Source organism: Alnus glutinosa, chromosome 9 (genome assembly GCF_958979055.1).
Source record: "Alnus glutinosa chromosome 9, dhAlnGlut1.1, whole genome shotgun sequence".
Taxonomy (NCBI): domain Eukaryota; kingdom Viridiplantae; phylum Streptophyta; class Magnoliopsida; order Fagales; family Betulaceae; genus Alnus; species Alnus glutinosa.
In genome coordinates, this window is record NC_084894.1 from 8067009 (window position 1) to 8081679 (window position 14671).

The following is a 14671-nucleotide window of genomic DNA, read 5'->3' on the forward strand; positions in this document are numbered from 1 at the left end:
TTCCGACAATCAGTTACTAAAATTCGGGAATTTTCGACGGTAGAGTTGGGTTGCCGACAAACTCCGGTGCATGACGGTGGCAAATTTCTACAAATGTGAGTGTAAAAATGAAGAGTTTAAATAAAAAAAAAAATTGTAAATTGTTTTTCAAAAGTTAAAGAGGTTTTTACGGTTAAACTGAAAATAATTTTCATTAACCATTATATTTGCCCTCACTAAACACCGAAAAATACCAAAAGCATTTTTCAAAAAACATTTTACGCCGAAACAAACGAAACAATTCAAATTCCTTTCATTTTCTCCCTCCCTATACTCTGAATCCGATAAAGAATCTTGCTCTGTTTGTTTTTTTCTTTTTATCTTTTTTTATTTTTTTATAACAAATTAACAAATAATCCAAAACATAAAACACACCTAAAACCAGGGACAACTTCTTTAAAATAATATTTAAATGATTTTAATTTTATCTCTCTTTCCCTTAGTATTTAATTTAAATAATATTTAAATAGTATAAAGAAAGTTTTTGTGTACTGTGTAATTTATTTGAATAAGAAAACATCAAATATTTTGATTTTCTCCCTCTAAAATTTTTTTTAAAAAAAAAACCGCTGCTAGCCTGCTAGTCAACTAAATCATTGGCCATACAAAGTTATGTTCCTCGTAAGAATTGTTTAAGGTTTTGATTATGGGATTTTATATGGCTCCACCACCGGCACACCACCTATTTAATTAAAATTATAATTTTTGTCGTGATATATTAATTATAGAGTTAGAATGCTTTTCTCTCCAATGTTTGTATCCTACACGCCACCATTACCATAGTGGCCTGCCTTGTGCAAAATCCTCTGAAGTTTTTATATTCATATCTGAAAAAAGGCAGCATGGTGGCTTGTTCTATATATGTAGAAATTAAGATAATTTAATGGAATTATATAGCACCATGCCACCACATGTGCATCAATTCCTATAAGACAAATATTTCTATAGCAAACTTTAGAGAAAGCATATTAACATTTTTCTTTTTCTTTTTCTAATGACAAGAACACTATAAGCTCTAAGCATTATCATTCGACTAGTCAAAATAACATTTATAAAGTTTGGCTAGTCAAGATGTTAAAATTAGATCAAAATTGAACTATATTCAGCTCAACAAAATGCTAAAACATCTGGTGATCGAGCTGCTACAATGCTCACTCGCCAAATATGAAAAAGGTATTAAAAAAATCTCTTAAATTTTCTTTCATCTTAAAGAAAAAAAAAAGAATGTAGAGGCCATTGAAAATGAATATTTAAATAGAATAACGAGAGTGAATGATTAAAATCGTGAGTCGGATGTAAATATTTTGAAAAATTAGGTAATTAAAATAGAAAATAAATTTGCTGAACTCCATCCTCAAACATCAAGTAAGCTTCTTTTTTTCTTTTTTTTTTTTGTTTTTTTCGATGGGACTCAAACCTGACTTCTCCATCCACACACTCCACACACAGAGAGATGTCATCATTTATTACATTTAGAATATAGAAATTATATTAAATAATAGTTTGTGAGGGACAGCACTTCCTCTTCTGACATTTCTTGTGTTAATTAGTCAAATTATTTCCACAGTTTGCCACCTTTTGTTATATCTTCTACCCATTAGTGCACCGACCATGCACTAATGGTCACATCAAGTAGGTTTTTCTGTTTAACCCTGCCTACCACTGCCAGAATTCAAGGGCTTGTTTAGTAAAGAACATAACAGAGTAATAGATTGTTAGTTTTAGAATTAGTAAAAAGTGATGATGTGATATAAAGTAAAAAAAATTTATATAGAAAGGTGAAAAAATTGTATATTATAGTGAATTTTTTTATTTAAATAATAAAAAAAAAATATTAATGTGATATAAAAAGTAAAAAAATTGAGAATGTTTTGATGTAAATTGTTATTGAAAAATGTGAAAAAATAAAAAAAAAATAATAATAATTAAAATAGTGTTCTCCACTATCGTGTAATGTTATGTTGTTTGTCAAACATACCCCAAGGTTCAAAATCCTTTAATTTCCACCATAAGAGAAATATTAAAATATACCAACGTACACATCATCCAAAAAAAAGAAAAAAGAAAAAGGAGACTCATGATAATTGCTTAAACGTGGCACTTAACGAGTTGAGCCCGCCAAGACACGGAAAGAAGAAGAAAACAAAACCAAATTCCAAAAATTTGGCTAACCATCGGCCGTAGGTGCCTAAAAGGCTAAAAATGTTGAAGATAAGCCATTAGTTAACTCAAGAGGCGCATGATTAGGATATTTTTAATTATTTGACCGAATTTAAAAAAATTTGGACATGTGATTGTGAGATATTACTTATGAGACCCATATGATCAAGTAAAAATTGAGCTGTCTAATCACTAATTATCCGATTAAATTTTGACATAATTTAAGAGAATCTAATTTAGAGACCTGACGAACCATAAATGAAACCAATCCCAAAATTGGGACCAACTAGCTATGAGATATACAATACATGAACACATCTATTCGTCTAACACAAGCTTGCTCGATTGATGGTAGTCTCACTCCCACACAAGGAGAGAGAGAGAGAGTTGGATTGAGATTTTGGCAGCAATTGCAAATGAGGGGGACCAAGTTCTTCTTGATTACAAGTAACTTGGAGAAAAATTATTTTATTGTCAAAATTTAATTAACTATGAGTCGCATTCAAGTAATATCTCTTAAATATTGTTAGATCCTAAATTTGACACGTACATCATATAGATTGGGTAGCTGCTCCTCTTACAAGATGAAGCATAGGCAGTCAGTAGACCTTCGGTAATCCGACCTAGGGCACTACATGAAAAATAATTGCGTATTTATGGAGTATCTTATAAAAAAGGGGCAGATATCCCAAGTAAAATCTCCCTTATTCTCGTACATAGATGTCCAAATATGCTCCCTTTTTTTTTTCTTTTTCTAAACCCGTTTTATTCAATATTTTCATTGAACATCTTCTAGAACTAACATATTTTCAATGATCGTTTTTTTTCTCTATCGAAAAATTCATGAATAATATATATTGTTATATCATTTAAAATTTTAAAAATAACTTCATATAACTTATTATACACATCAAAATAAAGTGGACAACACAACAATTCCTAGTAAAACGGTGAGCATCCTAATAATCTTCAGTGGGGTTGTCCCATGGGAAACCTCACATCCATAAATTATTCTTGTCCCACTTGTTATGTCTGAAGAATGATGCGGCAATAATTTACATAAGACAAGAAACCTTAACAGTAGGAAGTTAGTGAGTCGAGAGTGGTAGTGTCGCAGTGTCACTGCCAAATGGTCCCGGCCGGACCCCGGTGGACACATCTTTGGCTCGGCTCTAGCTAGACCCACCTGCACAAATCATGGCACATTGGCACCCCCTATCTGTCTAGCTCCTTTCCTAACGATAACTCACAAATTGCGAATATCACCTGCACCAGTTGCTTAAATGACCAATCTATCATTCTACTCAATCATACAACCCCTTACGACTAAAACATTTAATTCCGAGTATCTACCGACACGTTGCGTCCTTCCTCACATTTTTATTATATAATTATTTTATAATGTTGACGTGTACGTCTTAATTAATATTTTATTTTTTTTCTTTTTAATAACAAGATGTTGATCGAGACTATCGTATCAATATTGTTAAATAATTATAGGAAAAAAAATGTGATTTGTAACTTTATAGTATTACACGCAAGTATATTAACTACCCGCTTTCTTAACGAAACCGCAGGTACAAACCCAAATAAAGGAAAGAGAAAAAAGGATGCTACTTGATAAAAATGCTAGTAAGGTATGAGAATTCATGAGTAAGCTAACTAATTGTCAAGATTCAACTTTTTTACAAGACATCCCGGTTTATTTGGGTATGTAATTTTTTTGTACTGTTTTCAAATTTGTGAATATTGAAAAAAAATAAGAAGTTTTAAAATTATATTTGGATGGCTTAGAAAGCATTAAAAAAAAAAAAAAAAAAAAAAAAAAAAAAAGTGGGAAAAACATATTTGGGAAGGTGAATTATAATTTGAAAAAAATTGAATAATTTTCAAAATTTATGTTTGGGTATTTTTTTTCTTATCCTTTGCTGAGGCAAGCTCCAACCCCAAAGACTGCCTCTAAATTGGGAAAATTACACAAGAGTCAACAAACTCCATCATGCCACGCTCGTTGTGAAATGACGCTGACACCACCAACACATCCATCGTTTACATCGGCAGCGATAGAATTCATCAAGTGCTCGCTCCCTCGAAGCTTTGCCCATCCGCCGATGAGCACTATTTATTGTTTGAGAACCCTCGTTGGTTCTCGGCCTTCACGAACTGACTCCAAGTCCTACTCATCCACCAACTCCTTCGTTCAGTCCTGTCACCAAACTCCTTTCTAGCCGCAACAACCACCACACTCAAGGGCCTCGCCGCAAACCTCTCCACCACCGGCAGAAATGACATCGCTCTACACTAAATGCAGCAAGATCTTCATCCTCGTCCACCGCTAATCCTTCTGCGAATTCAAAAAATAGTAATAATAATCTGGTGTAACCCAATCGAGTTGGGAAAAAAAAAATTGAGTTAGCCCATTTGAGTTTCAAAATTGAAATTTTTTTTAAAAAAATGGAAAGAGTTGAAAATTCGGAGCATCCAATCAATTTAAATCAACTTTATCCAATCAATCTAAATCAACTTCTTTTTCGATTGAATGTAGGGTCTTCTTTGACACTCTAATCTATTTTAAACCATTCATTGCGTCTTAGAATCATCATTTTTTGGTTGATTTGGTTTTACTTAATGAACTAAACAAGGTGTAAGTTCAATTCCTTACCTAATTTTTGATATAAGAGAATCTAATGAACGAACTATGCATACGTCATGTCAAAATATTACTCATTCAAATCTCAGTCATATTCAAGATCAACTACATACACTATTTGAAATAATTTTCGAGTAACCTTATTTAGATGATGAATATAAATTTTTTATAAAATAATTTGTAGGGATTCTTTTAACATGTAAGAAGCGTATACTATTAAAAAAAAAATATGCATTTCTCATTATTTGTCATATAGCTTGATGATAATGAAAATCAACCATTAAATTATTATTTTCAACTAGGGACATAAATCTTCTAAAGTTAAACCATTCATATTACCAAAAAAAAAAAAAAAAAAAAAAATCTGTCTTTTCTGTCTCTCTCCGGAAATTACTTTTGTTGTTGCTAAACAAATTAAAGTTGATGTCATGTCCATATCAGTTCCTATAGTACTGGACAAATGATGATTAATTAGTAATTATTTAATCTAAGCACTAGATATATAGATTCTACCGAAGAAATAATTTGCATAGACTTTTAACTCAAATTATATTTTATAAGGTGAAGCTGACTTTTAGGTTCAAAACTACTGATCAGTATATGTATAATTTAACTTAAATTTTGGATTAGCGACAGGTAAGACCATATGTTAATTATTGTTTGTTTCTCCAGATTTTACTAGCCATTTATTTTTTAACCAAGATAGACAATTTTGGTTTCTGTCTTAGCCATGTAATTTCGCAGGCAAAAAGTACATTTAACACACAACGGTAAAAAGCGTTTCATCTGGTAGTATGCTTGAAATCGTGAAAAAACATGTCTTTAAATTGTAAAAGATGAGTATTTTTAAAAATGCATGATTTTAAAAATTGAACCGTAATTTTATCAAACGCTTTATTGTATTTTCATTAAGTGGGTTTTAAAATTGTTATTTTTCAATTTGCACATTTTGAAACCATTAATGAAAACATGATTTTTAAAAACATTGTTATCATTTGATAAAATCGCGATTCGACCTTACCTACAAATTGAAAACGTAATTTTTTCACATTTTCAAACTGTAATTTTTTTTGTTCTTTCAAACGTACTTCTAAACTAGACATCTTATGTGATTATGATTAAAAAGGCACGTTTGGCCTGAAAAATCAGGAGCTAAACACACTCTAAATTCAATTTTAGTTTTTGGTATGTCTAAAATGACCTGGTTACTGCTAGGGTTAGAAGTTAAATAATTCAATAACAGAATAGCCATTTTCGCATTTTGCTCCGCCAAAGTAGGTAAACTCGAAATTTTCACCATTTTTTTTTTTGCCAATCAACGTTTATGTCACCGACATGTTGGTTATAGTGGTTGTCGGCAATGTCGGCCATGAGTGGGGGAGAAATTAGAGAGAGGCTGAGACTGAGAGGATTAGGGTTTGAGAAATGAGAGGGTTCGAAAGATAAAAACAATGTCGTTTTGAAGGATAAAAACGACGTTTTAATTTGTTGTAATCTCGGTAATGTTGGGTCGGTTTCGATCGAAATACTGGCTTCCTAAAACCTATTATGCCTATCGAACCAACTTTGTTAGAAATGAAAAAATTCTACAACCCAGTCTAAGCGATGTCGATCAGTTCACAGCCGGCTTGCAGCAGACAATTTTTTTTGCACAGTCCTAGTTACCGCACCACTCTTTTTTTTTTTTTTTTGTGAATAATGATTATCTATTGGCTTAGAAAAATTACGGATGCCAAGAGTAGAGTATTTTTATTGTCTACAAAACTTTTAAAAAGTACAACTTCTACCCACAGGCAACTTCGGCTTTGTTCTATTCCAACTTTAACTGCTTAAAAAAAAAAAAAAAAAAAATTATGGTATATTTCTAGAAGTTTTTTAAAAGTTTCAAATTTAATTTTAAATTTTCTATGAGAAAAAAAAAATAAAACTAAATATATTTGTACAGCACATTTGCCAAATCCCAAATAAAACTATATATATATATACAGCACATATACCAAATCCCAAATTTTATTTATTTATTTTTTTGTAAATAATCCCAAATCTTTTTTTACTAGTAGAGTATCTTGGGGGATCACTTGGAATAAAATTAAAGTATCTCAAGCATTGAGCCAAAAAATTATTTGCCTACCTCGTATGGTTGAATTATTTTGGGTTGTCTTTACCTTATTTGGCTCTCTATGCAGCTGTTAATTGTAACTGTCCCCATTTGTGCTTACACGTGCCTCTTTTTTTTCCCAATGAAAAAACATGTCTATCTCTATCCAGAAATTAACATTAATCCCCAATCTTGTAGGCGGCTTAAATATCCGTCAAAATTTAGCCTTCACTTGTTTCTGGGTGACATATTTTATGAAAAATGCTTTGCATATTTTTTATGGGATTTGATTCATACACAACACCATCACAACAACCACACAACAACCCCTCACATGAGGGTGGGCCCCAGTGTGTGGGGTCCACCCTCATGTGAGGGGTTGTTGTGTGGTTGTTGTGTTGGTGTTGTAAATTTAACATTTAACATTTTCCATTTTTTATTGTTTGGTGCTACTCAAAAAAAATAATCAAACCGAACCAAAAAAACTTATTTAGTTTTAAAAAATAATTTTCTTTTATAAATTTTGTAAACCATTATTTGAATTTGAATTTTTCATTCTCAAACTATCAAATTACCATTGGATCACCATCAAGCCAAAACAGGACACCGTTAGCTGGACCACTACTAAACAACTACCGAATCACCTCGAATTATCACTAAGTCATTCTTGAACCAACATTAGACTACCATCGACAGGGGCGGAGCCAGGGGGGGTCGAGAGGGGGCAAGTGCCCCCTCTCAACTCACAAAATTTTTTCTTACACCTGGTAAAATTTTCTTGGATACCTTGGTTGCCCACCCTAAACCAACCATAAGGGGCATAGATATCACCAGCGGGGGCAAGAAGCAGACAATGTTTCACTGTTTCAATTTGCAGATTTTTTTTTTTTTTTGTAAGTTTTACTGTTTTAGTTTCAGAGTTATATGAAAGTTAGGTTTAGAAATAAGTTTCACGAAGAAGAAGATTCAAACGGTGCGTTTAAGCTTTAGAGTTTTAGTTGTTATTAAACGCCCCGTTTCATTAAAGGACACTTACTCGTGGAGACGAAAAAGCGCTCCGTTTAGTTTCAAAAAAAAAAAAAAAAGCGCTCCGTTTCAAACTTTCAGCATGAGTAATGCTTATACGGAAAAAAGTTTAAAAAGTTTAGAACTTTTTTTCCTGAGCTGCCCTTGCCTTTTGACTTTTTTGACTCTTCTTCTTTGTCTTCTGCTTTTTTTTGGTCTTAAGTTAAGGCTTGAATAATAGTTTGAATAAAAAAAAAAGGGCTTGAATAATAGTTACCCGGCCAACTATTTATCTGTTGGGTAAATTTAACAAATTTTTGAAAAGGTGATAATTATGGTAATATATATATATATATATATATATATATATATATTGAAAAAAACGCATGATTTGAGAACTATTTTTTTGTTGTTGTTGTTATGCTTATAGATAATGCAAAATATAAATTACATTTAGATGATAGTTAATTAAATTATTTATTTTGAATTTTGTTAGTTATATTTTTTTAATATTTGTAATCAATTTTTTTTTTTTAGAAACTCTTTTAATCTTGTGATTCTTGCCCCCCGTGAGTCGATATTCTGGCTCCGCCACTGACCATCGAGCCAACACTTAGCCATCCTCAAGCCATACGGAGCCTTAGGCCTCGTTTGGTTTGCGGATTAGACCCATGGAAATGAATAGTTATTCCTACGGAATAGCTATTCCTTTGTTTGGTTGTATATTATTTAAGGGAATAGTTATTCCCACGGAATAGCTATTCCCTTACGAAGAGGAATAGGTATTCCACTAAAAAAGGAGTGGAATACCTATTCCTTTCCTGTTGGAATAAATAAAATTCATTTTTTGCCCAAAAGCCCCAACCCTATCAACACCCAAGTCTCTTATCCATCTCTCTCTATTTCTCAACTCATGGCGTATTTGGATACGAAATTTTGAAATAAAATATAATTCTGATTCTATTTTTTTCAAAAATAAATCATATTTTATTTAACTTTTTATAAAAAATCAAACCTCAAAATTCGCAAACAGAATAAGAATTTAATTCTGATTTCAAAAATTCAACACTCAAATGCACCATCAGTATCTCTCTCCATCTTTGCAATTATATTCTCATCCCCCTCTCTCTGTTTCTCAACCTAACTTAATTTGTTGTGGGTTACATTTTTTTTTTCCTGTGATGTAGTCTACAGAATGCACTTAGACGTAGTAAAACAAGTACCTCTTGATATCGCTGGGGGGGGGGGGGGGGGACTCCAATTGCCTTGCGGAGGCTTGGGAAAAACTTTCTAAGCAAAGAACGAATGTTTGTTGCTAGAAAACAAACAAAAAAGAATAAAATAAAATGGCTTTGCAGATTATCTATTTTTTTATGATGATGATATGATGATTATGTTTTTTTTTTTTTTTTTTTCTTATAAATTATTTTACTTTGTAAGCAAAAAAACGAATGTTTGTTGCAGAAAAACAAATAAAAATGAATAAAATAAAAATGACTTTGCAGATGATCTATTTTTTTCTTTTTATTTTTTTATGATGGTGATATGATGATTATGTGTGTGTGTGTGTGTGTGTGTGTGTGTGTGTTTTTTTTTTTTTCTTATAAATCATTTTGTAGAGTAATTGTATATGAAAAAAAGAAAAAGAAAAAAAAATGCCATGAACTCTGAAATTAAAAAAAAAAAAAGAAAAAAGAAAAGAAGAAGTCAGTATGACTGTTTATGTTTCTAAAATAAAGAAAAAAAATGTCCTTAAGAATATAAATTATATTATTATAAGGATGTTTTAGGAAATTTGATTATAATATGATTCTATTCATCAATGTATTGCACTGTACCAAACAAAAGAATACATATGCAATGTTCTATTCCACCGTTACAACCAAACAAAAGAATAGGAATAGTTATTCAATTCCACCTTTATCTATTCCCAGGAATAGTTATTCCTTTTCCTAATGGAATAGACATTCTGCGAACCAAACGAGACCTTAAGGTTTCAACTTTTTCTCTTGTTTACGAGATGTTATAAAATATAATAACGGTTTTTAATTTACCAAGTTTTCACAGAATAACAATTATATAGAAAGTAAAATGAATTTTTATATTTTAAAATTGATTTAATTTTTATATTTTATATTTTTAGGATTTGCCAGAAGATAAGGAAAAAATTTAGGTGGGCTTACCACGAAGCTGCTTACTTTTTGACACGTGCTCCCGATGTCAGTAAATAGGTGCCAAATGGCTGATTGATTGATCATCTATAGCCACCTCTTGAGAATGATAATTGCAACAGTTTCGCAACAGTGCACGCGAAACGCGGACGACCATACCACAGTGATTCTTCCACGTGTCCTACAACAATAACCTTGGTAAAACTACCTGACTACTGCGGCGCACTTTAGCACGAAGCAGTTACGGCGGCGAAACCTTACGCAAAAACAACAATAAACTTAACGCAGGCCACACATGTGTTGGGGGCACGGGCACCAGCCGGTCTCCTGTCCTTCCATTGGATGTTTGACCACAAAAGTTGAAGCCTTGACCAAACACTCTCTCTCCAGAACCGGATATAGCCCGTCGCCCCTGTCAAATAGTGCCAAGTTCCTAACATACCCTTATCATCATCCTCATATAAAATCTATTGGGGGGCTACGGTTGGTTCCTCATTCGACTCTCTCTATCTGGCCCTCACGCCACTTTGCCTTTGGCCTTCCCGATCATTTACGGTTATACCGTTCAGGTTATGATAGCTTCCGGTGACCGGGAACCTGAGAGCCGAAGCTCTGCCCCAGCTCTCGGATTCCCTCGCCTCAGGTTCTTTCGATACCGGCGTTTGAGGTAGCTGGATAGACACAAGGAAAAAACAAAAACAAGAAAATTCCTATTTGGTCTATTTCTTTATATTATTTAAGTAGGATGCCGACTTCGAAGATTCACCGGAGAGGACCGGAGGAGAAGAACAGGAGGGGCAAACTAACTCAGAAATCGTCTTCGTTTCACGGACTGAATCAGGTTTCTATGGCAGCGGAGCTTCGGCGGCCAAAAACGCTGCCGGATTTGCTCTCCTCTAAGAACGCGGCCGGAACAACGGCGCAGGAGGGACGGCCAAGGCTGACGAAGTTGCTGCTGAACGTGACGATCCAGGGGAGCCTCGGGCCCGTACAGGTCGTGATGACGCCGGAATCGATGGTATCCGATCTGATCGCCGCGGCTGTGCGGCTTTACGCGAAGGAGGGCCGCCGGCCAATCTTGCCGACCACCGACTCCTCCATGTTCGACCTCCATTACTCGCAGTTCAGCTTAGAAAGTAAGACACATACATATCTCGTTATATTTTAGCCGTTTGATTGGTTTAACGTAATTAGAACGAATCTGGATTGTGGATTGAGTTCAGTTCATGGTTAATATTAAAATAGTTTTATCTAAAATAACAAACTAAAAACTATAATTTTTTTTTTATTCGAGCCAACGGTTTTTTATATACATTTAACATTAATTTTTTTTATATATATATTATTTAAATAATTTTATATATTTTTTAAACATATACTTTCAAGAGAGAAATGAATAAAAAAGAAAAAATTTATGTATTGATGTACAGTTTTCTTAATATTTGGAAATACATTTAATTTACAAAATAAGATAAACACGTTTTTGAAGTTTTTAGTTACGATCTTGAGTTTGTAATTTAAAAAAAGCGATTTGAAAATAATAATTTTAAAGTGTGATTTGAAAAAATAATTTGAAAAAATATAATTAAGTGTTTGGTAAAGTTACAATTTAACTTTTAAAATTATAAATTAACTTTTAAAATTATGAGTTTTAAAAAACCATCTCTTAACTATTATTTGAAAAATTAATTTTTTACATTTTTAAATTGTAATTTTTTAAATCCGTAATTTTTAAACCATTTATTTTGTATAATTTAGTTTAAAATTACAATTTTTTATCTACAAAATCGAAATTTCAGACTCCCTCTTTAATCAATTTATATATTTTTTTAAGATTTTAATTAACCAATTTGCATACGGCTGTAAGATACCGAAGCCGTGTGCCCGTGTGAGTGCTAAAATGGATGGTTTATTGGTTTAAATATGATTTGATTGTTTATTCAAAAAAAAAAAAAATATATATATATATATATATATATATATATATATATGATTTGATTGTGATACGCGTGGACGGTGACGATTGACAATTGACGGTGGATGTGGTTTGTTTGTTTTTGGTGTGGTGGGCCAGGCTTGGATAGGGAGGAGAAGCTGATGGCACTTGGATCGAGAAACTTTTTCCTGTGCTCCAAAAAGACTGCGGTGGACGGTGGCACAACGACGCCGTCTTCATCGTGTTCAAAACAGGCTGAGAAAGCTTCCAAGACCGGCGGCTTTGCTTGGCTAAAGTTCATGGATTTCTTGCTGTAGACTGTAGTTGAGCGGTGGCCTAGCTAGTGCCAGATCAAAATTGTTCTTCTTTTGAATCTGTCGGTGTGTAATTAGGTCTGGTTTTTAGATTTTTTGAACATTTTCAATGCTTTTTGTAAACTTTCAATCATAATCAGTTAAAAACTTTGTACAGTTAAACTTTTGTCCCGGTCTTCTCGTTGTCCATCGACCATCGCAAAGGGTTGGTTGGGATATTCGATTTGGATTTACCCTTTTTGCTTCCGGTAATAATGCGAAGACAAACTACCAGACGTGTCTTCTTTTATATATTTCTTGCATATTTGGATTTTTTTTTTTTTTTTTTTTGGGGGGGGGGGGGGGTTTAATAAAAGCTGATTATTTATAAAATAGGAAAAGTATAAACCCTTCAAAATAATACTAAATTTGCAACATTAAAAACTTGTAGGTTAGGGTGAAATACAGAATTTGGTCAAGGTATATATCTAGTGTAAGGTCAAGTATATACTTTTTTTTTTACCTATTATTTTTTTTTAATTCAAACCCGAAGGTAAATAGTTTTTAGAGTTTTGTTTTAACTTGGGTCCTTGGTGTATTTACCAGAACTTGAGAAAATACATTTTTTTTTTATATGACGAAGAACTTTTTTAAATAAAGTCAATTCGTATATCTACTCCTATCAGGTAAACTTCAAATCCGTGTAAAGGGTTCTCTCCATACGGAACGGGTAATACTCCGACTTCACCAGTGCGTTGCCCTAATAAATTATTTCACCAAAAGGGATTTAAATCTTAAATCTCGTGGGATTACCACAAAGACCAAAATTATTACCACTTGAGCCAATCCTTCGAGGGTTTACCTGAGAAAATTCATAGGGTGGTGGAGAGATTGAACAGCCCTAAAAAATCTAATGGGTAAACATTTCTCTAACATTAATTGTGAATTTTAACTGCGAAATAAGGATTATAGGGATTCATTTAGCATGTTTCAGTAATTTATAAATGAAGAAATCGAGCTGGGCTTTGAGAAAAAACTAGTGGTAGGAACAGAGTCAAACACGGGTTTCGCATAAACAACGGACATCATGAGTTGAGCTACATGATATTTTAACGGAAAACGGGTTTTTCATGCTCTGCCCTTTATGGGTAAATGCCTAAAATAATGGGATTGTGAGGCTACCAAAAAGAAAGGTTCACAGGGCATAGTGACAATTTTTGATAAAATTCAAATTAGCGACTGCTTATGTCTTGACACAATTTAAATTTGACACACAATATAAGTGTTGATAATTTTTTATACGATCCGTTAACCCGACACAAAAATAATATGTTATAGTTGAAAAATTTCACCCGTTTAATTAAATAGTCTTATCTAAACCCGACAAAATAACACGAATTGTCATCCCCATTTGATGCCTTGCAATTGCAAAGCTTGCATGAATCGCCCATGAAAAAAAGCGGGTGAGAGAATAACTGGATGAGTGATATTTCCTAATAGAAAATTATATGGGTTGCATTTTGGGTTCATGTGTTTGATTTATATCGTGTCGAGCATCGGTATATAACTATATGTGTTAAGTCAAACCAACTTATTTAATTAAACTGGTAAAAATCTTAACCACTAACATGAATTGTTTAAATAAATGGGTGACATAATACAATCCGTTTAACCTATTTAATATAAATACCGTGTTAGGTTGACTCAAACATGACCAATTTCAACCCGTTTTGACTTGTTTAATATAAATTGGTTAAATTTATGACTTGGTTAACAGAATTTCATATCTTATCAGCATAAATTATATCAATTATAAACATTTACAATTATATTCATCACAATCAATTTAATCATCAATATCTACTTATCCACAATTATAGTTAATAAACACAAACCAACTTCTCAACACAATATTTAATTAAAATAATATTACAGTCCAATGAAGTTCATATATATATAAAAACAAACACATAATAATAAATAAAATAAGATTACATTCTAACAAATAACATGAAAAAATTTCATTACTAAGCATCAACATTAATTATTAGTATAATGAGAAGTAGATAAAGTTGATTAATTACGGGTCGATCAAAAATTGACTCTTTTATTAATATGTATACCGAGTTTGATCTCAATCTTATTACACTAAATCTCATCTTACTAATTTCATATTATATTTATTCTGAATTTAAAAATCGTGTCAAAATTTTCCAGCCTCTCAACCCTAAAAACAGGGTATCATTATTGGGATTCGTCTCAAAGAAATCAAATATGTTCAACAAAAATTTAGTAGTTATGACCATAATTATTGTCTAA

At 32.4% G+C, this 14671-nt stretch overlaps 1 protein-coding gene across 1 annotated transcript; it reads left to right on the plus strand.

Annotated features, from left to right (window-relative positions):
* Window positions 1-10597: 10597 nt before the first annotated feature.
* LOC133878158 (uncharacterized protein At4g22758) lies at window positions 10598-12535 on the plus strand. The gene is made up of 2 exons (XM_062316666.1): window positions 10598-11259; window positions 12198-12535. The coding sequence occupies exons 1-2, from the start codon at window positions 10869-10871 to the stop codon at window positions 12374-12376; spliced, it is 570 nt and encodes a 189-aa protein (XP_062172650.1). The 5' UTR covers window positions 10598-10868; the 3' UTR covers window positions 12377-12535.
* Window positions 12536-14671: the final 2136 nt, after the last annotated feature.